At 54.3% G+C, this 24,154-nt stretch overlaps 3 protein-coding genes across 3 annotated transcripts; 2 read left to right on the forward strand and 1 right to left on the reverse strand.

The window, feature by feature from the left end:
* The first annotated feature begins 3,596 nt into the window (after window positions 1-3,596).
* Window positions 3,597-10,862, forward strand: NFKBIE (NFKB inhibitor epsilon). The gene is made up of 6 exons (XM_079781691.1): window positions 3,597-4,205; window positions 6,569-6,671; window positions 7,382-7,604; window positions 8,585-8,673; window positions 8,842-9,108; window positions 9,842-10,862. Exons 1-6 carry the CDS (start codon window positions 3,838-3,840, stop codon window positions 9,905-9,907), a joined length of 1,116 nt encoding a protein of 371 aa, XP_079637817.1. The 5' UTR covers window positions 3,597-3,837; the 3' UTR covers window positions 9,908-10,862.
* Window positions 10,863-11,490: 628 nt separating this feature from the next.
* On the forward strand, window positions 11,491-14,992 carry SLC35B2 (solute carrier family 35 member B2). Its single transcript, XM_079780986.1, has 4 exons — window positions 11,491-11,633; window positions 12,148-12,341; window positions 12,524-12,678; window positions 13,442-14,992. The coding sequence occupies exons 1-4, from the start codon at window positions 11,623-11,625 to the stop codon at window positions 14,375-14,377; spliced, it is 1,296 nt and encodes a 431-aa protein (XP_079637112.1). The 5' UTR covers window positions 11,491-11,622; the 3' UTR covers window positions 14,378-14,992.
* Window positions 14,993-15,133: 141 nt separating this feature from the next.
* HSP90AB1 (heat shock protein 90 alpha family class B member 1) lies at window positions 15,134-21,276 on the reverse strand. The gene is made up of 12 exons (XM_079780985.1): window positions 21,119-21,276; window positions 19,600-19,749; window positions 18,967-19,173; window positions 18,708-18,867; window positions 18,427-18,560; window positions 17,993-18,301; window positions 17,451-17,616; window positions 16,855-17,045; window positions 16,584-16,731; window positions 16,182-16,450; window positions 15,592-15,925; window positions 15,134-15,496 (listed from the first exon to the last, which is right to left on the reverse strand). The coding sequence occupies exons 2-12, from the start codon at window positions 19,747-19,749 to the stop codon at window positions 15,387-15,389; spliced, it is 2,178 nt and encodes a 725-aa protein (XP_079637111.1). The 5' UTR covers window positions 21,119-21,276; the 3' UTR covers window positions 15,134-15,386.
* Window positions 21,277-24,154: the final 2,878 nt, after the last annotated feature.

Below are 24,154 nucleotides of genomic sequence, written 5' to 3' on the forward strand. Positions count from 1 at the left end.
CCCCATTCCAAGTCCATGGGGATATTTGGGAGTAGGACGTGAGTGTGAGGCAAAGCCTGGATATGGGATCTTTGGGGATAGAGGACAAGCACACTGATCTGCTGGGGTCATCCGGCCACTCACTGGGGCAGAAGGGCCACTGCCTCCACTCTCTACACACGCACCCCCTACTCCTGGTCCTGCCTCCATTTCCTACTGTTCCCTTACCCGGCGAGGTGAGGGTGACTCTCTTGTCTGCCAATTGCTTCAGAACTACCCAGCCTGCACGGTCCTCCCCGTCAGCGAGTCCATCTCCCTGCCCACACAGGGAAGGGTGTGCTCCTGAAGAGGCAGGGGTTCTCTTTCACTCCAGCGGCAGAGGAGAAATCTCACTTGGTGACCCATTCCAGTGTCTCCCACCCCTGCTTTTTAGAAAGTCCTGCCTCACCGCTAACTTTGACCCTTCTGCTTCTGGTTTCATCCCCTTCCACCTAGTTCAGTCCTCGCTGTAGACAGAGCAGAGGTCCTAACCCTGACCTTTCCTAGCCCAGGTAAAAAACCTCATGCTCCCCATTTAGTTGTTATACCCTTCCCCCTGCCCCCCACCTCCAGGGCCTTCCCTTTCTCACCTCAGGGGGGCTGTGAAAGAGAGATAGCCCAACTCCTTTTGGCCAACCCCAGAGCTCCTAAGAGATTTAAACACACACACACACACACACACACACACACACACACACACACACCATTCACACACATTACCTTTCCTTGAAAGTCCAGGGAAAAGAGGGGTGAAGGGAGGGGGCTCAGAAGGAGCCAGCTGACCAGCTGGTCACCATGGCAACTGGGGCTGCTTCCAGAAGATGAGCCTGGGTGGAGGCTGGGAGTGGGAGAACAACTAAGAGAACCAGAAAACACCAACAGATAAAGAGAAGAGGATCAGAGGGGCCCAACCTCGAAGACTGGAGCTGAGGAAACAAAGTCAGGGCCCTGACCACACTGTGGCCAGAGTCAAAATCCCTTGACTATCTTTCCAGATGATACTGCGTGCTCCTTCTCCCCATTCCTGAAGTTTCCCCAGAAGGGCTTCCTGCTGGAGTGTAGGCTAGATGCTGGAAGCAGTGAGCGCCTCGATGCTGACCTCATGTGGCCAGAAAGGGGACTGCCACACACCTGTTATGGTTCAGAGCCAGATACGGGGCTGAACAGGAGTAGGTTTTTCCTTAAATTCAACCTCTGTATGATGAGAGATGTGGTCACTGAACATTCCCTAGTCCTCCTGTCCTTGCAAAGGGCTCATATGCCCCAAGCCCTGCAGGCATTCATAAAGGAAAAAAATTAGAAAAGGTTAAAAAAAATTTTCACTGAAAACAATGTTAAGCTTTGGATTAGGGGCAGGAGAGCCTGGCTCTGCACTTCGTTTGATCTTAGGAAAGTCAACTCACCCCTCTGGGCCCCAGCTTCCCAACTCTAAAATGGGGATAGTTCCAGATGTTTAACCCAAGTGGCCTGGGTCTGGAGTTTATGACTACACTTTTTCTCCAGCTTTTGAGGATGGGAGAGGAAAATGTAAGGTAAGAAGTTGAAAACATCTGAAATTGCACTGACTCCACGGGAAGGAGATGCCTTAATTCCCTTGGGGTTTTCCCTCATGGCTTCTTACAGCCTCATACTCAGCACATTCTCCCTCTCTGATCCTCCAGGGGGGTGGAGAGGAGTAAGTCATCTCCTCTCATCTGCTCTCCCCATTCCACCTCCTGTCTCCTCTCTCCTTACTAATCCCCTCCTCCCAGAGACTAGGTACTTCTCTGCTCCCCAGACCTCTTTCCTTCCCAATTCCAGTTCAAATGGAAACTTCCCTGCCCCTCTCCTCACTGTGTGCCCCCACACCACCCTCTTCTCACTCCTGTCCTCGCACAATCACTGTGTTGTAATTGCCAGGGGGCTTGGTGGGGTTGGTGGATATTAATTACTGTGACTGTGGTACTCAGTTTTGCTTCCAGCAGGGAGAACAGTGTCATACATGTAGGAGAAGCTCCACGTGTTTGTCAAATGGATGAAGAAGATGAGGTTGCATGGGAGAAGGCAGTAGGGAAGCTGGTTAGTAGCTGTCTACACTCAGCGCAGCGTTCCTCCCCCAATGCCAGAGAGAGAAAAGATGCTCCGTTGGGATGATCTTCAAAAGGCATTGTTGGCCCATGGTTGGTGGCACTTGGGGTAGGGGTAAGTCATGAGGCACTAGTTTGCACCTCAACATGTGGGTGCGGTTTGCCTAAGGCCTCCCTGGGCCCAGGGAAAGCAGGGATAGGGAAGGAGGAAAGATGTGTTGGCACTGGAGCTGGGGCGGTCCCCCCAGCAGAGTGTGGCCCAATGTGTCTGGGGCCTCCCCATCCTGGCCCCACCATGAGGAAGTAATCTTCCCTGATAGATGGGGGTAACCAAGTGTTGTAACCACAAAGACCAGTGTTTCACCCCTGTGAAGAATGACCACTCTGCTTTTAAATTTTTAATATATATTTTTATTGATTTCAGAGAGGAAGGGAGAGATAGAAACACCCATGATGAGAGAGAATCACAGATCGGCTGCCTCCTTCCTGCATGAGCCTGCAACCTAGGCATGTGCCCCAACCAGGAATTGAACCATGATCTCCTGGTTCATAGGTCGATGCTCAACCACTGAGCCACTCCAGGGGGTGCACTCTGCTTTTTTTAGACAACAAAAAAGCATGACCAACCTCCTTCATTTAGACAACAGTCTGCCTGAGAAAACCCAGTTTTGAAAAGCACATCCTCATGCCCAATTCTATGTGATCTGAGAAGTTGACACAGGAGACCCTCTACCCAGGACCCAAAGGGAGAATCACTCCTTTAAAGACAATGGAGCCCTAACGGTTTGGCTCAGTGGATAGAGCATGGGCCTGTGGACTGAAAGGTCCCAGGTTCGATTCCGGTCAAGGGCATGTACCTTGGTTGCAGGCACATCCTCAAGGAGGCAGCTGATCGATGTTTGTCTCTCATCGATGTTTCTAACTCTCTATCCCTCTCCCTTCCTCTCTGTAAAAAAAAAAAATCAATAAAATATATTTTAAAAAATAAATTAAATAAAGACAATGGATATCCCCTTTCCCTACCCAAACTTCTGGGCACTGGTAAATGAGAAAGCAAGAGAAATGGAAATGGGTAGGAGATAGGAAGCAGTGCATCCCGTCCCACCAACCACATGCCCGCCCCCACAAGATGTCTAATTTGTACAATTAATAAACATTTCTTTAACAACACACGAATGAATAAATGAATGAATGGAAACAATGAGTGAGGAAATGGAGGAAGTGAAGGAAGGAAAGAATGCATGGGATCAAGAATGGAAAAGAAGGGGGGGAAGTGAATGAATGAATGGACGGAGGGGTGATTGGATGGATGGATGGATGGATGGATGGATGGATGGATGGATGGATGGATGGATGGAAGGATGATGAATGGGTGAATTAACACACCAGTGAGTCAGGACCGGGTAACCCGGGACTCCGAGCCAACGCAGAGGGCGGGGTAAGGGGGATTCCGGAGGGCGGGGCCTGTGTCCGGAAGCGCCTGTCGGGGGCGGGGCCTGAGGGGCGGGTCGAGAGAGCGCGTCAGACTGGGCATCCCGGCTTCCCTGAGTAACCTCTGCGGCGGACCCCACCGGAGCTCCGAGCCTCTCCCACCCTTCTCGCCGACTCCTCGGACCCCAGCAGCCCGGGAAGGCGGCCACTTCAGGCCGGGAGCCCGTTCCGCAAGACGGACCTGCAACCCGGAAAGGCGGTGCGGCGGAGCCCGCAGCCAGAGCCTGCTGGGACCGGGCCCCCGCGGGCCGGCGCCGCGGGCATGTCGGAGGCGCGCAAGGGGACGGACGAGTCGGATGAGAGCCAGTGTGATTCGGGCATCGAGTCTCTGCGCTCTCTGCGCTCCCTGCCCGAGACCACCCCGGCCTCAGCCTCCCGGCCCCCGGGCGGCACAGGCCCCCAGCCCTGGACCCATCCTCCGGGAACCCCCAAAGAGCCCCAGGAGAAGGAAGACACAGATGGGGAGAGGGCTGACTCCACCTATGGCTCCTCGTCGCTCACCGAACCTTGGACCTTTTCGGAGGGCCCTGAGACCGAAAACCCACCCCCAGGCTCGCCGCTCCCCCCAGCCGGGGCGCTGAGTCCTCAGCAGCTGGAAGCGCTCACTTACATCTCTGAGGACGGAGACACGTGAGTATGGGGGCGAGGCTGGGACCGCACTCCTTCCCGACGCTCACTCGGGGCCTCCCCAGGAGCACCCCCTCTGTAATGATCCCTCCAGGCACCTGACCTGGAAGTGGCATTCTCCACTCTCTCTTCCAAACTCCAAACTTAACTCTCCGCTCACTTTTGAGCTCCAGCCAGGCCCAGATCAGAGGACCGGGAATCATCTCTCTGCCCTCCCATTTGGAGGTGGGCAGAGCTGGCAGGGCCCTTACCAGGCACCTAGAATCTTGGAAACCTACCAGTAACCCACCGCTAGGAAGAGAAAATTCCCCTGACCAGTCCAGGTTTTTTTTTGTGTTTTTTTTTTTTCTTGCTGGGGGAGAGGGCATCCTTTGCTTGCGCAATATCTGGAATTCCCAGCCCCTGACCTCAGAATGCCCTGTCTCAAGGAACAAGAGATGCCAGTTACAGGTTACCAATGGAGGCCAGGAAGCTAGGGGTGGGAGTATGGCCAGGGTACAGAGCTAACGCTGGCCCTGAGGAGGAGGGGGTGAGCCAGGTTGGGGCACTCTTGCCCCAGCAGACTGACAGGCGGCTGGCTGCTGCAGCTTACTTCCTCCTCTGCTGAGAAAGGGGAAGTGAGGGTTGGAGTCAGCCTTACCGGCACCTTCTATCTCCCAAGTCCCCCCAGTCCTCCGCACTGTCTTGTCTGACCCCCTGGCCTGCCCATTTCTCCCCAGGCCCAGGTGGATCTTGGTGGGACTGGGTAGGAAGCAGTTGAAGGAGGAGGCAGTAGTGCAAAAGGTCAGGCCAGCTGAAGATTTGCCCCTCAGGAAGAAAAAACACTGTTAGGAGAGGGGGTGGCTGGAATTTGGGGGTTAGAAACAGAGTGGCGGGAGCTGGGGTCCCAGATCAGAGATGTTGAACCGGGTAGGAAGGATGTAGAAGGAGCAGGAAGTGTCTGTCCTTATCTGCTTTTTGGAAATGCAAGGGTCCTAATGCTAGGTGACCTTTGACAAAGAGACCCAGTGGGCAGGAGAGGCGTGACCCCGGGCCTTTTGTACTTTGTGTATTCTGTGCCCAAATCATCAGCCCTCAGGCCCAGAGCCAAGATTTTGGGAGCTTCAGGTGAAATACCTATGGCTGACCTTTGACCCAGGGAGTGGGGGCTCCAAGTGGAATACCTGTGGCTGACCTTTGACCCAGGGCGTGGGGACTTCTGGTGCTGCCCTCCTTTGTTAGCCTCTCAGCCCAGCCTTTACCTCCTCTGGTTGGAGACAGGTGTGTCTAGAATGGGCAGGGGGAGGTGGCAAGACTCCCCAAAGGAGTCTCTTCCCTCGGAAGTGTCTGGGGTGTGGGACAGATGGAAGTGGCAAGAGGAAGTGGGAGGAGGGGAGACTGAGGGAGAGAGGGAGGTGGCTGCAGGAATGTGACCCAGAGAGCTGGTCCTGGCCGAGGGGATTTCCAGAGCGGTTCCTCCCTCCCTCGTCACTCTCTCCTGCTGCCTGCCGCAGCCAAGCCTTCCCCGCTCCTGCCCGAGCAGCCCCCTCCCCAGCCCAGACAGGCCTTGTAGCCAAGTTACCCCCAGTCACTAGCGTCCCAAGGCAGCTGTCCGGGCTGAGACCCTCCGGCTCTGGCTTTCATTTTCCCCACCTGATGTGGGGAAACCCCAAGACTGGAACTTCCCCTCCCAGCTGTCCTCCCACCCCTAGGTTAAGGCTCTTTGTCCCCCAACAAACACATACTTTCTACATTGCACAGACCTCGCCTTGGAGGTGCATACAGAGTGGAGGACTCTGGCCAGACCCAGCCAGTCTGGCTGTCTGAAGAGGGACCCTCTAGACCCACTCCCCTGTTGGGGGCAGCAGGACAGGATGTTGCACTCCTTGCTCCTCATTCAAGAGCTTCTGTTTTCTCTCCCTTGGCATGTGCAACATTGAGTTTGGCGGGGGCGGGGGGGAGGTGACCCCACACCTGCCGTCTCTGTACTCCCTATTGGGCTGGGGGTATGTGGGGAGCTCAGCCCTGGAAACCACCTCTACACGACCCCAGCAGCTTTCAGTTTGGCTTTGGAGCTGCAGCTGGTCTGGTGGGGCCCTGGGGCCAGAGGGGAGTGGGGTGTGGGACAGGAAGCTCCTTGGCCCGTCAGCACCCTGCCCGCACGCCCACTGAGCCAAGGCCCTTCTTGAAGGCCAGAGATGGGAACTTGGCGCCTCCACCCCCAGGAATCTGGTTTCCCACACCAACCCTCACTTCCTGGCCCAAATTCTTACTTCCTGCACCTACCCGATGGGTGGCTTCTTAGAGATGTGTTCCTTCTAACCCCAGGGCCCCAGCCCACTCTCTCTGACCTGGGTCCTGACACTAACCCCTGCCCTGCCCTTCAGGCTGGTCCACCTGGCGGTGATTCATGAGGCCCGCACTGTGCTGTTCTGTTGCCTGGCTTTGCTGCCCCAGGAGGTCCTGGACATTCAGAACAACCTTTACCAGGTGGGTGGAAAGGGTAGGCTGTGTCCAGATACCCATGTCTGCCCTGGCAGCCATCCCGAGCAGCCACACGAGTGACCTTAGGCTGCTTCCTCAGGAAACCATATGCAGACACTGAGCTAGAAGCGGAGGGTACAGACATGAGTAAGACACAGCCTCTGCCCACAAGGTGCTTGAGCCTGGACTAGGGACTCCTGTCAACACAATCACACAGCATGGTGACAAGAGCTGTGATGCAATTACACAGCGGGATCCACTGTGTGTGGGGAGCAGCCAGGGAAGGGTTAATGCGGAGGTGGCATCTGCATGGAGCCTTAAAGAGGAGTGTGCCCGGTGGAGCCTGCCTGGTGCCTCTTCCTTCTCCCCGGCCCCTCTCTGTCACCTAGCCCTTGGGGATAACAGAGGTTTCCCTAGAGGGTGAGAAGGTAAACCCTGACTCCATCTGTGCTTCCTCCAGGGGCTAAGGGGACCTACAAGAAGAGCAGGGGGCCACTTCCCTCACCCTGCCTCCAGGATTGGAGTCCCAAGAGCTTGGTGGGGGGCGGCAGAGGGAAGGGCTTGGTAATGTGGCCTTGGAAGAGCAGGGCCATAGCCTCTAGAAGCTGCCCTCAAGGAAGGTGCTGGCGGTTGTCAACTCCTGTGCCCACCTGAGCATGTCCCCAGAGGTGGGAGCATGCTGCAGGGGCCCTGTGACCCTCTGTTTGTGCCTACAGACAGCACTCCACCTGGCTGTACACCTGGACCAGCCGGATACAGTCAAAGCCCTAGTGCTGAAAGGGGCCAGCCGCATGCTACAAGACCGACATGGTGACACGGCCCTGCATGTGGCCTGCCAGCGCCAGCACCTGACCTGTGCCCGCTGCCTGCTGGAAGTTCAGCCAGAGCCAGGCAGAGGGCCACCTCACTCTCTGGACCTCCAGCTGCAAAACTGGCAAGGTACAGGCAGCCGCAGGGGACACAGGTGGAGAAGGGGACAAGAGACCAGGACCCCACTCTCAGGGAAGGAGCGGGGGGGTCATACCACAGCTTGTCCATTGATGCACCTCCAGTTCTAAGTACATAGATACTCAGTACCTCTTTGCTGAATGAATGAATTTGATTTAGAATTTACTTAGAACCTGCTGTGTGCTAAACAGAGAGCTAAATCTTGCCTTCAAGATATTCAGTTTAACAGAGATCATTCATTCATTCAACAAAATGTACTGAGGGCCTCTATGTGCCAGACACTATTCCAGGAGCTGGGACTGCATCTGTGAACCAAACAGAACGATTGCGATAGACAAGAAATGTAAGAAGTGGATTCTCTAGTAGGTTAAAAGGCAGTAAGTGCCTCGGGAAAGTAGCACAGAGTGAGAAGAACTGGAATGTGGGGGGTGGGGCTGTGTGATTGAATAGTGGTCAGGGAAAGCCTCGTGGAGCAGGGACCTTTGAGCAGACTTGTGGATCTGAATCTAGTTCTGTAAGCAGAGGAGAACCCAAGCCAGAAAGTAGACAGCAAAAAGGTAGGGAAATGCATGGGAGGAAGTGGCCCTGGGGAGGGGCTGGGGCATGAGGATCCCAAAGACCTCTGAAGAAGGTGGCTGTGGCCAGGGTTTCAAAGCAGGCAGAGTTAGTTAGAGAGAATGCGGGAGGGGGGATGTTAGGGGCGGGTGCCTGCATGGGGGTGTCACTCAGCAACCTGACCCCTGAAGCATGAAAGTTTCAATAACATGACTCTGAAAAGATGGAAACTTTACGTTCCTTTGCCCTCAGACTTTTGAGGGGGTTTTTGGGTTTGGGTTTTAACAGCCCTGTGATCAGAGGTATTGAGTGGGCAGTGGGTCCCTTGGGGCCGAGGGGTAGGGAGGTCCCTGAAGAGTGGGAGAGAGAGAGTTGGTGGATGCAGATTAGCAGCCTCCACATTTACTCCATCCTAGGCCTGGCCTGTCTCCACATCGCCACTCTGCAGAGGAACCAGCCACTCATGGAACTGCTTCTTGAAAATGGAGCTGACATTGATGTGCAGGTGAGGTGGCCAATCAGGGTGCTGCCTGGCCCAGTGTCTGCCCCGCCACCTGGTCTAGCCCTCGGGTCCACTCCCAGTCTCCGAAGCGGTGGCACACACCTTATCCCGGGCCTGGACCCAGCATGCTTCCTCTTGAGGGCCTTGGAAGACACCCTTCTTTTCCTCCAGGAGGGCACGAGTGGGAAGACAGCGCTGCACCTGGCTGTGGAGACTCAAGAGCGGAGTCTGGTACAGTTCCTGCTCCAGGCTGGGGCCCGGGTAGACGCCCGTATGCTCAATGGGTGCACACCCCTGCACCTTGCTGCAGGCCGGGGTCTCAAGAGCATCTCATCCACTCTGCGAGAAGCAGGTGCCGACTCTCTGCTGAGGAACGTGGAGGACGAGACGCCCCAGGACCTGGCCGAGGATGTGATGCCCCAGGACCTGGCTGAGGATGTAAGAGGCACACACTCAGCTTTGCTCTCCAGTCCTTCCCACACCCTTAGCAGAGACAGGAGCTGTAATGGCTGAAATAGCCAAGGAGTTAGGATCCTGGGGCGGGGGACAATCCACCATTCTGCCACTCACCAACCGTGGGATCTTGGGCAAGCTTCTGCCCCTCTCTCAGCCCACACTTGGACTACAGCGAACGTAGATCGGGGAAGCAGGCCAGAGGTAGTGCAGTGGGTGGCGGGGCCTGTGGGAGACCAGAGAGTCTCTGTCCGAGGGGCACTCCATTCAGCTTCAGCAGAGAGGTGCGGAGGAGGAATATGGTCCAGTATTTCCAGGTCTTGGGAATGTTTTAAGAGAGATGAAACCTAGATTTTCTGTATAGTCTCCATTTTTAAATGTTCAATGTAAAAAAAATATTCAAAATATTTTGTGAGTACCCTTCCCCCACCCCAACCCCCCAGAAACTAGACCCACAGGCTGGATCACCTCCTTGGTCCTTCTTATCTGTGATCGTCAGGGATTTTCTTAGAGAGGGAGGGCTTGCCTAAGGCCTTGGGACTCTTGCTAGCCCAGAGGGATTCCCATTTGGGAGATTAGTAGGAAGATTTGTTCCCTCCTGTCCAAGAGTCAGTTGATGGGGAGAAAATGGCCCGATAGGTCTCCCCGGCTCCCTTTCCCCACCACTGCCTTTTCCCCCCTGGACCCTGATCTTGCTTCTCTCCATTCTCTTCCTCAGCCCTTTGCTCTTTTGCCCTTCGATGACCTAAAGATCTCTGGAAAGCCACTGATGTGTGCCGACTGAAGCCAGGGCAGGGTCTGGGGCCCTGGAGGCTTCCCATCCTCCCTTCTGGAAGCTGGAGCCACGGTTGCTGCAGTTTGGGCCCAGGCAATGTGTCCTTCCGGAGTCCTGGGGACCGCTGGGCCAGCACAGTCCTGAGCTGAGAGGAGGGATCACAAGTGAGGGCCAGCCCGTCCGGAAAGAAGAGCTTCCCAGGTGGACGGAGATTCTGGGAAGACCCCTCCCACCCCAAAGCCCCAGGGGTCCTGGGTGAAGCCTCTCTGGAAGATGGCAGGAGCTCTTGTTCCCACCCACGCCGGGTCACCCTAGGAAAACAAGGACTCTCCCGAGTGAGGAGAGACACTGAAATATGAGCGAGCAGAGCACGCAGAGCTCCCATCTCACTGCTATTGAGAACTGTTGTTTAAAGACTTGACACAGAAGGCCCCGGACTGAGCCTTGGGGAAGGGGAAGTTTCAATAACATGACACTAAAACGGCAGAGACTTTAAAAAAGTCCCTCCCCCCCCTCCAAGTTGTTTTGTGCGAATGCATGTCTGTGTGCACTGGGGATTTTTACACGGGCCTGCCCTGTGACCTTGTGGTGGAGGCAGGCAGAGGGGAGATGATCACCTGAGCGGGAGAGGACCCTGCTGGGTAGGGTGGGAGGGCTGACAGTCCTCAGGCCTCTGTCCAGCACGGATCCCGGCCCTTTCTGTGGAAATGCGGAGGGTGGACGAAGAGAGAAAGAGAAGGAAGGAGAGAGAAATGAGGGCCTCACCACTGCCCTGGAGGTTGTGGGGAGAAGGGCTGGCCTTGGGAGGCAGACACAAGGGAGCGGTGGCTTTTTACGGGTTGTGTTTTTTCCTTCCTCATATTCCACACATGTGTGCGGGGCCTGTTAGGTCAGGCCTTTGCTGGGGTGAAGGCGATGGGAATAAATCAACACCGTCTCTGGCCACTTGGAGCATATAGTCTAGTGAGTGGGGCAGCCATTACAATCGTAGGTGTGTATTTCCATGTAATATGTAATCACATGTTACAATGGATGCTATGAAGGAAACAAGCCCTGGGAAGGAGAACGATGGAGTGGGTAGAGGGCCATACTTGGGGCGGCCAGGGGAGGCCCCTGAGTGTCCTCTCAACCCAGACTTAAGGATGAGGAAAGGGATGGGGGGAGAGGCGAAGGAGGGGAACTGAGAGCCGGCCAGCGTGGCTCTACCCGGGAAGGGTGAGTGGGCGAGGCGGGCTGGGGCCAGGTCATGCAGAGCCTCGAAGGACAGAACTGCTGGCCCATCCAAAAAAGACATCTTCCTGTCAGAAAACGGTAACACAAGGGGAAGTGCTCGGGTCAGAACCTCCCTGTCCCGCCCCTAACACGGCATTGCCTCCCGCGCTGGTGGGGAGGCCTAGGGGCGATGACGAAGCAGGGGGAGGCCTGGGCCTCCGACTCCCCCCCGCCCCCCCCCAACCTTCGCGCAGGGCAGCAAACACCCAGGCGTCGAGTCCGTCTCCCTCCGGGCCGCGCGGGGGCGCTGTGGCCCGCGGCAGCCCGGGGCGCTGCGTGGTCCGGGCGGGGGGCGGGGGGCGGCCGCGGGCAGAGGGAGGCGGGAAGATCGCGGCACTTCCGCTGGCCGCTGGCTCGCTGGCAGCGTCAGGAGGCGACGGCGGGAGCGGAGGGAGCGCGCGGCCCGGGGCTTCGCATTCCCCGGCCCCCCTCCGCCCCACGCGGCGCGGACCATGGTTGCCAGGTGGGGGGCTAGGGGCGGCAAGGCCACGTGACGGAGCCGGGCCACGTGACCGCTGCTCGGCCGGGTGGGCCGGGGTGGTTCCCAGCTGCCGGGGCGGTGGGCTCGCCGAACGGTCCGCGGAGCCCGCTAGGCCGGCGGGGGCGTGGCGGGGGCTTAGGCTCTTGGGGGGAGGTAGGGAGCGTCAGGCGGAGGAGTTGGGGAACCCCGGCGCTCCGGAAACCTGGAGGGCGGGGTGTAAGGAGGGGGCGCCGCCGCCGGCCGGAGCAGCTGGCGACCGCTGGAGGGAAACAGAAGGAACCTGTGTGCCCGGAGGGGCGGGTCCGTCCCCGGGGAGGGAGGGAGCCCTGCCTGGACGGCGCCGGCCCCCCAAGGAGAGAGAGGCTCTTTGTCCCGGCTGGGCTGCCGCGGCGGGGGGCGGGGAGATGACTCCGGGCCCTTCTCCAGTGTGGTCCCCTCATCACCAGTGGGTGATGGACTAACTGCTCCCTAATCCCTATGTCCGCTGCCCCCGCAGGTGGTGGGCAGTGGTGGTGCTGGTTGCCATCCCCTCCCTGGGGGCAGGTGGGGAGACGCCCGAAGCCCCTCCGGAATCATGGACCCAGCAATGGTTCTTCCGCTTTATGGTGAATGCCGCTGGCTATGCCAGCTTCATGCTACCTGGCTACCTGCTGGTGCGGTACTTCAGGCGGAAGAATTACCTTGAGACAGGTGTGTGGGCCAAGGGTGGGGAAGTGTGCTCGGTCCACATTAAAAGTGTTGGCCAGCTGTCTAAGCAGGGATGTGGCTTGGAAAGAGAGGAAGGGAGGGAGGGAGGGAGGGGGGAGGACAGCAGCAGGGCAGACTGGCTGCTCTGGAGAAGACCGGGGCTTGACTGGGTGTGCCTTCTTCAGGCAGGGGTCTCTGCTTCCCTCTGGTGAAAGTGTGTGTATTTGGCAATGAGCCCAAGGCCTCCGATGAGGTTCCCCTGGCTCCCCGGACAGAGCCGGCAGAGACCACTCCTACGTGGCAGGCCCTGAAGCTGCTCTTCTGTGCGGTGGGACTCCAGGTAGGTAGGCGGGCGGGCAGGCTCTGCTTCTCTTCCTGCATTGGGTCTCGGGTGGGCAGGGTCTCTGGAACCAAAGTTCTCACCCTTCCAGGCCCAACAGTGATGTAGTTGGTTGTGTGTCCCCCTCCTAGGGGCACACTGTACCACCATCTTCTTAGAAGTGATTGGAGAAAATGTCCCCCCCCCCCCCCCCGTGATTTCTACTGTCCTATTATTACACTTGCCTCTGCAGTGATGTTTCATATGCTGTACTGGAAACCCACTGATAAAAGTTTGGGGGGAAGCCATTCAGCCTTCTCCCACACCGCATCTGAGAAGGGGTGCCAAGATACTGACCTCATGGCATTTTTGAGGGACACTGCTAGTTCCACCTCACGTAACATGTTAAACTGATAGATGTCCATTCTTGCCTGCCTGAATTGGTTGGAAATAGAAAATATTTGGGATGGAGTCAGCCCTAACAAACCCTACTGTGGGGACAGACAGGGTCTGGGCAGTTCTAAAGCATTTGTTGTGTTTCACACACACTTGATTCCCTACAAGATAAATCCAGGCTTGACAGGGAAAGGGAAACTTCACAGAGGAACCAGATTATGTACGCTGTCCTTTAAACTAGCAGTCGCCAACTGGTGGTCCGTGAGGTCCGAAAGGTTGGCAACCGCTGCTTTAAACAGCCTTCCGAGGAAGAGGGAGGTTGATGAAATTCTTCTCTGCCAACCTTTTCCTTATTTTGTCTGTTTTCTCTCCACCCTCCCCCATCCAGGTGTCTTACCTGACTTGGGGAGTGCTGCAGGAAAGAGTGATGACCCGCAGCTATGGGGCCACCGCCACGTGGGCAGGTGAGCGCTTCACAGACTCTCAGTTTCTGGTGCTAATGAACCGAGTGCTGGCATTTATCGTGGCTGGCCTCTACTGCCTCTTCTGCAAACAGCCCCGACATGGGGCGCCCATGTACCAGTACTCCTTTGCCAGCCTGTCGAATGTGCTCAGCAGCTGGTGTCAGTATGAAGCTCTCAAGTTCGTCAGCTTCCCCACTCAGGTGCTGGCCAAGGCCTCTAAGGTGATCCCTGTCATGCTAATGGGAAAGTTGGTGTCTCGGCGCAGCTACGAACATTGGGAATACCTGACAGCAGGCCTCATCTCCATTGGGGTCAGCATGTTTCTGCTGTCCAGCGGACCAGAGCCCCGAAGTTCACAGGCTACCACACTCTCGGGCGTGATCCTTTTGGGAGGCTACATTGCCTTTGACAGCTTCACCTCAAACTGGCAAGATGCCCTATTTGCCTATAAGATGTCATCAGTGCAGATGATGCTTGGGGTCAACTTCTTCTCCTGCCTCTTCACAGTGGGCTCCCTGCTAGAGCAGGGGGCCCTCCTGGAGGGGACCCGCTTCATGGGGAGACACAGTGAGTTTGCTGCACACGCCCTGCTGCTCTCGGTGTGCTCTGCATGTGGCCAGCTCTTCATCTTCTACACCATTGGACAGTTTGGGGCCGCAGTCTTCACCATCATCATGACCCTCCGCCAGGCCTTTGCCATTCTCCTCTCCTGCCTCCTCTACGGCCACACCATCACTGTGGTGGGGGGGCTGGGGGTGGCTGTGGTCTTTGCTGCCCTCCTGCTCAGAGTCTATGCCCGGGGCCGCTTAAAGCAACGGGGAAAGAAGGCTGTGCCCATTGAGTCCCCTGTGCAGGTTTGAGGGACCAAACTGGCCAAGTGAACGAAGATCCTTTCACCATACCTTACCATACCGTTTTCCTCTCCTAGTGTGTAGCTTCTCACAGGTGGCTGGCTCAAGGCAAAATGCAAGCTTTCCTCAGTATCCCAAACCAGCTCTGCGTTAGGGGTAGGGAGGCCAGGCGGCCACCTTCCTTTTTGCCTTAAGTCACCAGTCCTCTAGGACTCTTGAGCCCCAGGGCAGGCAGTTGTTTGGAGAGGGGCGGAAGGTGAAGGTATCTTCCAGAAACCCCCTGAAGTCTTGCCAGGTTAGCTCTGCCACCAACCTCACCAGTGCTTGTCCCCTCCCCTGAATACCCCTTTACAGACTCCCTCCCAGACACCTGCATTTCCTAACTCTGGTGATTGTAAGCAGAGTGCTGCTTTCCTAGGATAAGTGAAAGGTGGTGCTGTGCTAGGGGAGGGGAGAGCCCTGCCCGCAACACCACCCTCTGCTCCTGGATCCCATGGCTCTGCTCAGAGTCAGTTGCAGGTTTTGGTACTTGGAAAATGTAACTTTCTGCTCTCATAATTTTATTTTTATTAAATTAAACTGCTGCAATGGATTTGGTCCTATATTTTGGTGGATGGCGTTAACATGGTAGTTCTCTTCAGTGTTGTGCGACTTCAAGATGGTCCTCAGTGACATTGATGTACTACGATTTATCACATAACCGGTACTTCTGATGGCAAGGGAGGGATAGAGCTGCTAAGGGAACTCAAAAGGAGCAAAACTGTATAAAACGGCATCTTCTTTATTTTGCATACTTTAATTTCAGAACAAAATAAAAAAAACCACAATACATAACACATCCAAAACTATGTCAAATATGAGAAGAGAGGGCTTGAGGCCATTGTAACCTGCCTTAGGAAAAGACAGGAGAGGGAAGAAGCCACTAAACGTCAGAGGAAACCAGGTGGGCTAGGGCCACGCAGGGCTGCTGGGGGAGCCATGACTACACAGAGGACGCAAGGTCTGCAGGTAGAAACTCCTAGTCTACTTCTTCCATGCGAGAGGCATCCTCATCGCCCTCAAGGGGGGGGATCTCATCAGGAACAGCAGCACTGGGTTCTTCAGCTGTCACTTCATCTTCATCAATGCCTAAAGTGGGAAAGGATGTCACAAGAAATTTGAACCAAGTAGCATCCAAGTCAAATCTGTCCATGTAAGAGCAGTTCCCCAACAAGGGTACTCACCTAGGCCTAGCTTGATCATGCGGTAGATGCGGTTGGAGTGGGTCTGGGGATCCTCAAGTGAGAAGCCAGAAGAGAGCAGTGCAGTTTCAAACAGCAACACCACAAGGTCCTTGACAGCTTTGTCATTCTTGTCTGCCTCCGCCTTCTGGCGGAGAGTCTCCACAATGGGGTGGTCAGGGTTGATCTCCAGGTGCTTTTTGGCCATCATGTAGCCCATTGTAGAGTTATCCCTAAGTGCCTGGGCTTTCATGATACGCTCCATGTTAGCTGTCCAGCCGTAGGTGCTTGTCACAATGCAGCAGGGTGAAGACACAAGCCTATTGGAGATTGTCACCTAAGGGGCAGTCACAAAAACCTTGGGTTTATATTAAGTTTTAAGGTAAAAAAATTTTATTATCAGAAAAAAATGCTCAATCTTTACCAAATTTTAAGGAAACAGCAACCTTAAACCTGCTTGCTTAAGAGAGCAAGAGGTAAGATGACTAAATTAGGTTGCTTAAAATCACTAATTGTGTAGCAACACAAGATTCTGAGGGAAAACAGCCTTGAAGGCATTTGTTACAAAATACATCAGTCCCAGAATTGCTTACCTTCTCAACCTTCTTATCCAAGATTTCTTTCATAAGTTTGCAGAGGTTCTCAAACTTGGCCTTGCTCTCCTCCATCTTCTTTTTCTCCTCTTCATCCTCAGGTAGCTCCAGGCCCTCCTTGGTAACTGAGACCAAGCTTTTCCCATCAAACTCCTTGAGCTGCTGCACACAGTATTCATCGATAGGCTCTGTCATATACACCACCTCGAAGCCCCGCTTCCGCACTCGCTCCACAAAAGCCGAGTTAGCAACTTGCTCTTTGCTCTCACCTGTAGGGTTATTACTGAATGTGAGTCAAAGACCAAAAAACTTCATACCAGTTCCCAGGCCTCCCCTAAATGTCTCCCCCAATCCCTACACCTCTACTTAGGAGGCTCTCGTTAGACCCAGGCTCCAACGCACCAGTGATATAATAGATGGATTTCTGGGTCTCCTTCATGCGAGAGACATATTCTGAGAGAGAAGTCATTTCATCTCCAGACTGGGAGGTGTGATAGCGCAAAAGCTCAGAAAGGCGTCGCCGATTAGTTGAGTCCTCGTGGATTCCAAGCTTTAAGGGTGGAAAGAAGAGAAAAAAAATCTTACTTGAAGATAGCCTTACTCTTTATGTGAATGAAAGAAAACAAACCCCACATGTAATTATAAAGAATGTAAGCATTTGCTGCCTCTTTACCTTTAGGTTTTTAGAGAACGCCTCGTAGAATTTCTTATAGTTCTCCTTGTCTTCTGCCAGCTCAGAGAAGAGCTCAAGGCACTTCTTAACAATATTTTTACGAATGACCTTCAAGATTTTACTCTGCTGGAGCATTTCTCGGGAAATGTTCAGGGGCAGGTCCTCAGAGTCCACCACACCTCGGATAAAGTCTGCAATCACAAAGAAACGAAAGCTCAATAAAAAAAAAGCAGGATAACATTTTTTCCTCACTGAATCTTCACTTGCTATGTTTCAGAGAATCCTTAATTATCTAAGGTAAGGCCTAGCCAGTTTGGTTCCGTGGATAGTGTGGGCCTGCGGACTGAATGAAGGGTCCCAGGTTCCATTCCAGTCAAGGGCACATGCCTGGGTTGTGGGCTTGATCCCCAGTGAGGGGTGTGCAGGAGACAGCCGATCAATGATTCTCATCATTGATGTTTTATCTCTCTCCCCCTCTTCCTTCCTCTCTGAAATCAATAAAAAATATGTTTTAAAATATATTTAGTCTCTCTGAAAACGCTGAAGGCCTTATAGGACTTACCCAACTAACCACATTAGGGCAAGAGGATACTCACTGAGATATTCTGGTATCAACTCATCACAGCTGTCCATTATGAACACACGGCGGACATAGAGTTTGATGTTGTTCTTCTTCTTCTTGTTCTCAAAGAGGTCAAAGGGAGCCCGACGGGGGATGAACAGCAATGCCCTGAATTCCAACTGACCTTCTACAGAGAAGTGCTGAAATTTGAGACAAGCAAACAGTACATTTCAAGGTTAAGCATAAATTTTAGACCCAACACCAAGCTATCAAAATGTTTGGAACAAAGATCTTTCCTAAGCACTAGAGCATACTCACAGGGCAGCCCTAATATCCTAAATGAATCTAGAGAATAGTCAGGTCCAAACCCAGGTGTAAGGCTACCATGGACACAAAGAGAGGTCACTGAAAAGGATGCAATCTCTCCACCCTAGAAGTGTCACAAGTAAACTCATGTTGGGCCATGACATTCACAGTTCACAGCTACCAACAAGTTGGGCAAGTTCCATTTGTCTAGTATCAGCCACACCCTTCTACCTGCTCCGCCTACTGAGCCAGCCTACAGGGTTTCCTCACCTTGACTGCCAAGTGGTCTTCCCAGTCATTGGTAAGGCTCTTATAGAACTCTCCATATTCCTCCTGGGTGATGTCATCAGGGTTTCTGGTCCAGATAGGCTTGGTCTTGTTCAGTTCTTCATGATCAATATACTTCTCCTTAATCTTCTTTGTTTTCTTTTTCTTATCCTTAGCACTATCATCCTCCTCATCTGAGCCCACATCTTCAATCTTGGGTTTCTCCTCATCATCTTTATCTTCCTCTTCTTTCTCCCCTTTCTCTTCCTCTGCTTCATCATCACTGATTTCTTTCTCTCGTTCCTTCTCCAACTGAAAGTACCAAAGACAATAGGTTAGAGGACAGAACACCAGGGAAAGGGGAAAAAAAAACATGCACCATGCATTCTCCAAAGGAGTAGGCACCATGCATGTGAGGGTTTCCAGCCCGTACTCACATAAAGGGTGATGGGATAACCTATGAACTGCGAGTGCTTCTTCACCACTTCTTTGACCCGCCTCTCCTCCAAGTACTCTGTCTGATCTTCTTTAAGGTGGAGGATCACTTTGGTGCCCCGGCCAATGGGCTCACCTAGAAAAAGGCAATCACAATGGAGTATAGAGAAAATGAAACTAAACGCAGAACTGTAGTGAAAGGTAACTGCTTCACAGGTAGGATACTCTAGTAACGCTTTCCCCAGAATGCTAACCCAGTACCTTTATAGGAAAGCCAACCTACCATGGTCAGCCCGCACAGTGAAGGAGCCCCCGGCAGAAGACTCCCAGGCATACTGCTCATCATCGTTGTGCTTTGTGATCACAACCACTTTCTCTGCCACCAGGTAGGCAGAATAAAAGCCAACACCAAATTGTCCAATCATGGAGATGTCTGCACCAGCCTGCCAAAGTTTTTAAAAAGCCAAAGTTTTAAAAAATAGCAAGCCAAAGAATGTGGATAAAAATACAAATGACGTGCACCTAGCTGAAATACCACATACCTGAAGAGCCTCCATAAATGCTTTTGTACCAGACTTGGCAATGGTTCCCAGATTATTTATGAGATCAGCTTTGGTCATGCCAATGCCTGTGTCCACCAGAGTGAGGGTACGTTCCTGGGGGTTGGGGATGATGTCAATTTTCAGCTCTTTGCCACTGTCCAACTTGGAAGGGTCAGTCAGGCTCTCATAGCGTATCTTGTCCAAGGCCTGCAAACACAAATTGTAATTTATACAACTCCATCTCTTCACCCAAGGAAAAAAAACCAACCCATTTTTCCTGTTTTTTACTCCCACATAGCCTTAATTCTGATAACCCCTTAACTTGAGGTTTAAAAACCGCATGCAGCTCTGGCCAGTGTGGCTCAGTTGGAGTGCTGCTCCATACACCGAGAGGTTGTGATTCTATGTTCTCTCAAACATAGATGTTTTCCCTTTCCCGCCCTACTTTCTCTAATATCAATAAGCATGTCCTGGGTGAAGATTAAGTAAAAAGATATACAGGTGGGTACAATATCCCATTTATCCACATAGAGCAAAGACAAACGTTTTTGTAATGCCAGATTTATCCCCTTCCATAGTAGACCCCACAAAATACCCCCCACCACCACCCATGGAGACGCCTCAAGCACTCACATCAGAAGCGTTACTGATCAACTCCCGCAGGAAAATTTCCTTGTTGGAGTAGAAAGTATTGATGATGAGAGACATTAGTTGAGCAATTTCTGCCTGAAAGGCAAAAGTCTCCACCTCCTCCTCTCCATGGTGCACCACTTCCTCCGGCATCTAAAATAAGAATCACAAAGGAGCATGACCGCCCGAATTTAAGACTCAAGTTCACCCCAATCACAATGAAAACACGGGAAGAGTTACTTCAAACTGCTTTGAGCTGGGTACTATCAATTTACGAGCGCTTCAGGGGCCTTTTCTTCAAAGATTTCAGGCTCTAAGGTTAGTCGGGAACCAACTGACGGGAGAAAGCTGACCTGGTCCTGAACAAAACACAAGGTCAGGTTTCTGGAGGCCAAACTACTGAGTGGTCCATGGACCAAAAGCTTCAACATCACCTGGCACCTTGTTAGAAATGCAGAATACTGGCCCCAACTCACGTGTCTCGAATAAGAATCCCAGGGAATTCAGGTGCATATTTAATGGTGGAAATCACTGACTACAGTTCTATTAGCTTTTCTGGTACCAGATGGGGAGAGAAAAAACCCAAGGTCACTAGTTTTACGTTAAACGGCAAGGGTCTGAAACTGCTCCCCGTTAGGCATGTGCTACCTCACCGGGTAGGGGAGGGCAACCCGAGATACCGGCGGGCTGCCCGCCCGGGGGGCCATTAAGACAAAGAACCAACAAAGCAAAAGCCCAATCGTAACCTTTCAGCACACGAGACTGAAATACCGGGCCCAACCAAACACAGCCAAGATGGTGGCCTGGGTCCGCCAGGCCGACCCCCCTCACTGATGGGACAACCGTCGCCTGGGAACACGCGAGGAGGGGGCGCCACTGCGCAGCCTCCCTACGCGGCCGAGCATCCGGGCACCTGGGCGGGGCGTTGGGCTCCAGAAGCTTCCAGAACAATCTCAGCTCTCAGGGAGAGGGGAGGGAGGTGGGAGCCCATGAATATCCCAGGGCCCGCCCCGCCCCTCCTCCATCCGGACTGCAGGAAAGATCTGGAAGGAGGATAGGCCAATGGAGGCCTAAAGCGTCCCTAGCCGCGGACATCACGCACTTGGGAAACGGGCCCGACAGGAGCGGTGGCACCGCCAGGGCACCAGCAGGGTGTGCTGAGTCACCCCGGGCGCGCACACCCACCACCAACCTGCCGACCCTCCAGAGCCCGCAGCCGCGTCCGGAAATGGAGGGGAAAGATGGCAGCGCCCCAGGCCGGCGCGGCCACCACGTGCAGCTGCCCACTAACCCCAGCCCACTCTGCGGCCCACCTCGCCCGGGGCTAGTCGCCGAGTGGGGGAAAGCCCGCCGCCTAAACACAGAAGGAAAAAAGCGAGCTGCAATCGGGGGCCCACTTCCACCCCACCTCCAAGACAGGCTGCTCGGCACAACAAAACCGCGGCTTTGGGAAGAAGAAACGAAAACAACCCTAAAGGGCTCTCAACACAGGAAAGCCTGAAGGAGCGGGCTGCGGCTTTACCTTGAAAGGAAAGAGGTCCAAGTACAGGAGAGACTGTATTCGGCTCCCAAACCGCAAACTGCGTGCGTGCCGGGATGACTCAAGAGAGGGGCTGTGTGCCCCCCAACCGCCCTATATAAGGCGAAGCACACTCAGCTACCCGCCCGCGGATCCATCCGCCTTAAAGGAGAACGTCCGTCAGCCCCGCACCTGCCGCCGCCCGCCCACCGTGACGTCATGGCCCAACGCGGTGAGGGCCGGCCTCGCTCGGGGTACCCGGAGCGGGCACACTCGTTTTTGTAGCTCCACCTCCGCACTTCCAGGCTTGACCCCACCAGGAGGAGAAATTGGGGGTGCTCAGATGACATAAGCAGTGGACATAGAAGCCAGGATCTCTCTGACCACCCTAAAAACCCGTGGATCAGGCGCCTCCACTCATGAGTCCCAGCCTCGTGGGACGCTTAAAAAAGGGGGATGGGGAGGCGGCAAATCACTGCGACCTTCGCTCCCAAGATCGACCTCCCTCCTATAATCTACCCTACACATTCCTACACCCTACGAGGGTAAGGGACCGTGCGGAATCCCAGACCCAACCACTGGCAGCCCCCGGATCCCGGCCCGCTCGAAAGCTCGGGGAAGGGCCAGCCAGCCCTTCGCCGCGGGGCGTGACTTCGGCTGGGTCTGGTCACCGGCCTGGGCTTCGGGGGGGGGGGGGGGGGGCGGACTCTTTGTCCGCGTGCGGCGGAAGGAGCAACGGCGGCGGTGATGCGTTATTTCTAGCAGCTTCCAGACTGGACTCGGCGATTCCGCCCCCCAAGGCCCCGCCCCTCCCGCTGCGGCCTGGGCCGGGTCTCTGCGGCGGCCCCGCCCCGCGCCAGGGTCCCGGAGGCTGAGCGTCCCCCAATCCCGTGGACTCTGGGGAGCAGCCGGCGGACCCAGCCAGCCTAGCTCTTCGCGGGGGTGGGATGGAGCGTAAGGTTAACGAGGGCCCCTTCCTCTGCCCATCCATCACGCAGCGTCCGGCTCTGCGGGCGCCGCCTGCTTGGAGCGGAGACCGGGAACTGGGTCGCTACCGGAGGGACCCTCCCAGGCTCTGCTGCACCGGAGCCGTGCAGTCTTCCTCTGTGAGCACCTAGAGCTGTTTCTCAAGCTGGTTTCTTTCTTTTCGTCTTCTCTCTGCAGCTGCTTGGAGCTGGGCCGAGCAGGGTTGGCAGGGCCTCTTGGAGGCCTCCTGAAGGGGCCGGCTAGAGCGTGCCCACTGCAGGTGCCACAGCCAATGGCTTTCTTCAGCTGGGGCACCTGAGCCCAGGCCCTGCGCCTGCCCAGCAGCTGCAAGACGCCATCCCTCTCTGTTGGGTCTGATCAAATAATTGAATCAACAACCCCTCCCCTGGGAACTGACCTTTAGATCACAATCGACATTCCTTTTCCCTTAGGGGCTTAATCACAAGGAACAACAACAGCCTGTAATTATTGGAATCCAGAGTCTATGTCAGTGGTTGGCAAACTCAGTCAACAGAGCGGGAGCCGCAGTTTGCCGACCACTGCCTTAGACCACATTCCACTTGGGAAGACCATTATGCTCCTCCTCCAGACCTTCCCAAGCTCTGGGCCCACCCAGAGAATTCACCAAAAAAGCCCACCTTGAGTCCTTTAAAATCTCTTGACTCCCTGTCCCTGGGTGCTGGCGCCATTTGGGGGCTCAGCCCATCTGGTTTTCCAGGTGACTTAATCTATAATAATACAAGTGTAATATGCTAATTAGACCAGACAGCCGGACCACCTTTTGGACGAAGCCAGGGCTGCGAGGGCCGAACCCCTTGCACGAATTTTGTGCATCAGGCCTGTAGTAAAGTTATAATTCTTTACCCACTTCAGCCTCGTGTGTTCCTCCTTCAGCAACCCTAACACTCTCCAGGCTCTGCCATTCCCATGCCCTCTAGCTGACAAGCTGTCCTTGCCTTTCCAAGGCCTCTTGTTGGAAGCCAGCAGGACCCACCGCCCCTCTCGAAGAGAATGGCCGCTCCCTGCTCTGTAGATGTCCATCAAACTCTCCTCGGGCACACTCTGTCCGGCCCTGGAATGCTGGGGAGGGTTCCCCCACTGCCTCCCTCAGCCCTTCACTCGCCTTGGTGCCCAGTCTTCCTTTCTTCCTGTTTTCTGTGTTCACGTGTTGCATTCTAAAGAACAAAGGACCCTTGCTTTCCTTGCCCCACACTTCAGACCTCATCACTCCTGCCACCACCACCCCAATTTCATCTCTCCTTACCCATCTACGTCATTATGGCCTGTGAGCAGCCTGAGGTTGAGAGATGTCAATGAGTGTGGGAAGGGGCCTGGTGCTGCTGCCAGGAAGGCCCCACGATGCTCTGTTTCTTTTCTTCTTTTTTTAACAAAAGTTTTTGTTTTGTTTTGTTTTGTTTTGTTTGTAATATTTTCTTTATTGATTTCAGAGAGGGAGAGAGAGGGAGAGAGAGAGAGAAACATCAATGATGAGAGAGAGAATCATTGATTGGCTGCCTCCTGCACGCCCCCTACTGGGGCTCAAGCCAGCAACCTAGACATGTGCCCTTGTCCAGAACAGAACCTAGGACCTTCAGTGGACAGGCCGACGCTCTGTCTGCTGAGCCAAACCGGCTAGGGCCAAGATGTTCTGTTTCTGATGGAAATCTCAAACTAGGAGCATCATCCCTCAACACACCCTCTCTCCCTCTGGGCAGAAGGGCCTAGCTAATTAAAAATCTGCCCCTTGATCTAGCTGGTTTGGCTCAGTGGATAGAGCGTTGGCCTGCAGACTGAAGGGTTCCAGGTTCGATTCCAGTCAAGGGTACATGCCCGGGTTGTGGGCTCGATCCCCAATAGAGGGCGTGCAGGAGGCAGTCAATCAATAATTCTCTCTCATCATTGATGTTTCTATCTCACTCTTCTTCTCCCTTCCTCTCTGAAATAAAAATATATATTTTAAAAATCTGCCCCTAGTTCACAAAGAGCCTTCACAGTATCTCAGAGTCCTGTGAAGAGGTCAAAGTAAGGCTGCACATTTTATGGACTGGGAAA

This window comes from Cnephaeus nilssonii (assembly GCF_951640355.1).
Source record: "Cnephaeus nilssonii genome assembly, chromosome: 9".
NCBI lineage: Eukaryota > Metazoa > Chordata > Mammalia > Chiroptera > Vespertilionidae > Cnephaeus > Cnephaeus nilssonii.

Coding starts and splice junctions, on each gene's coding strand:
- NFKBIE (XM_079781691.1), top strand. CDS start 3,838: ATGTCGGAGGCGCGCAAGGGGACGGACGAGTCGGATGAGAGCCAGTGT. Junction 4,206..6,568: donor ATCTCTGAGGACGGAGACAC/GTGAGTATGGGG, acceptor CCTGCCCTTCAG/GCTGGTCCACCTGGCGGTGA. Junction 7,605..8,584: donor CCAGCTGCAAAACTGGCAAG/GTACAGGCAGCC, acceptor ACTCCATCCTAG/GCCTGGCCTGTCTCCACATC.
- SLC35B2 (XM_079780986.1), top strand. Junction 12,342..12,523: donor GAAGAATTACCTTGAGACAG/GTGTGTGGGCCA, acceptor TGCCTTCTTCAG/GCAGGGGTCTCTGCTTCCCT. Junction 12,679..13,441: donor TCTGTGCGGTGGGACTCCAG/GTAGGTAGGCGG, acceptor TCCCCCATCCAG/GTGTCTTACCTGACTTGGGG.
- HSP90AB1 (XM_079780985.1), bottom strand. CDS start 19,749: ATGCCGGAGGAAGTGGTGCACCATGGAGAGGAGGAGGTGGAGACTTTT. Junction 19,174..19,599: donor TGATCAGTAACGCTTCTGAT/GTGAGTGCTTGA, acceptor TTGTGTTTGCAG/GCCTTGGACAAGATACGCTA. Junction 16,451..16,583: donor ATCCATCTATTATATCACTG/GTGCGTTGGAGC, acceptor ATAACCCTACAG/GTGAGAGCAAAGAGCAAGTT.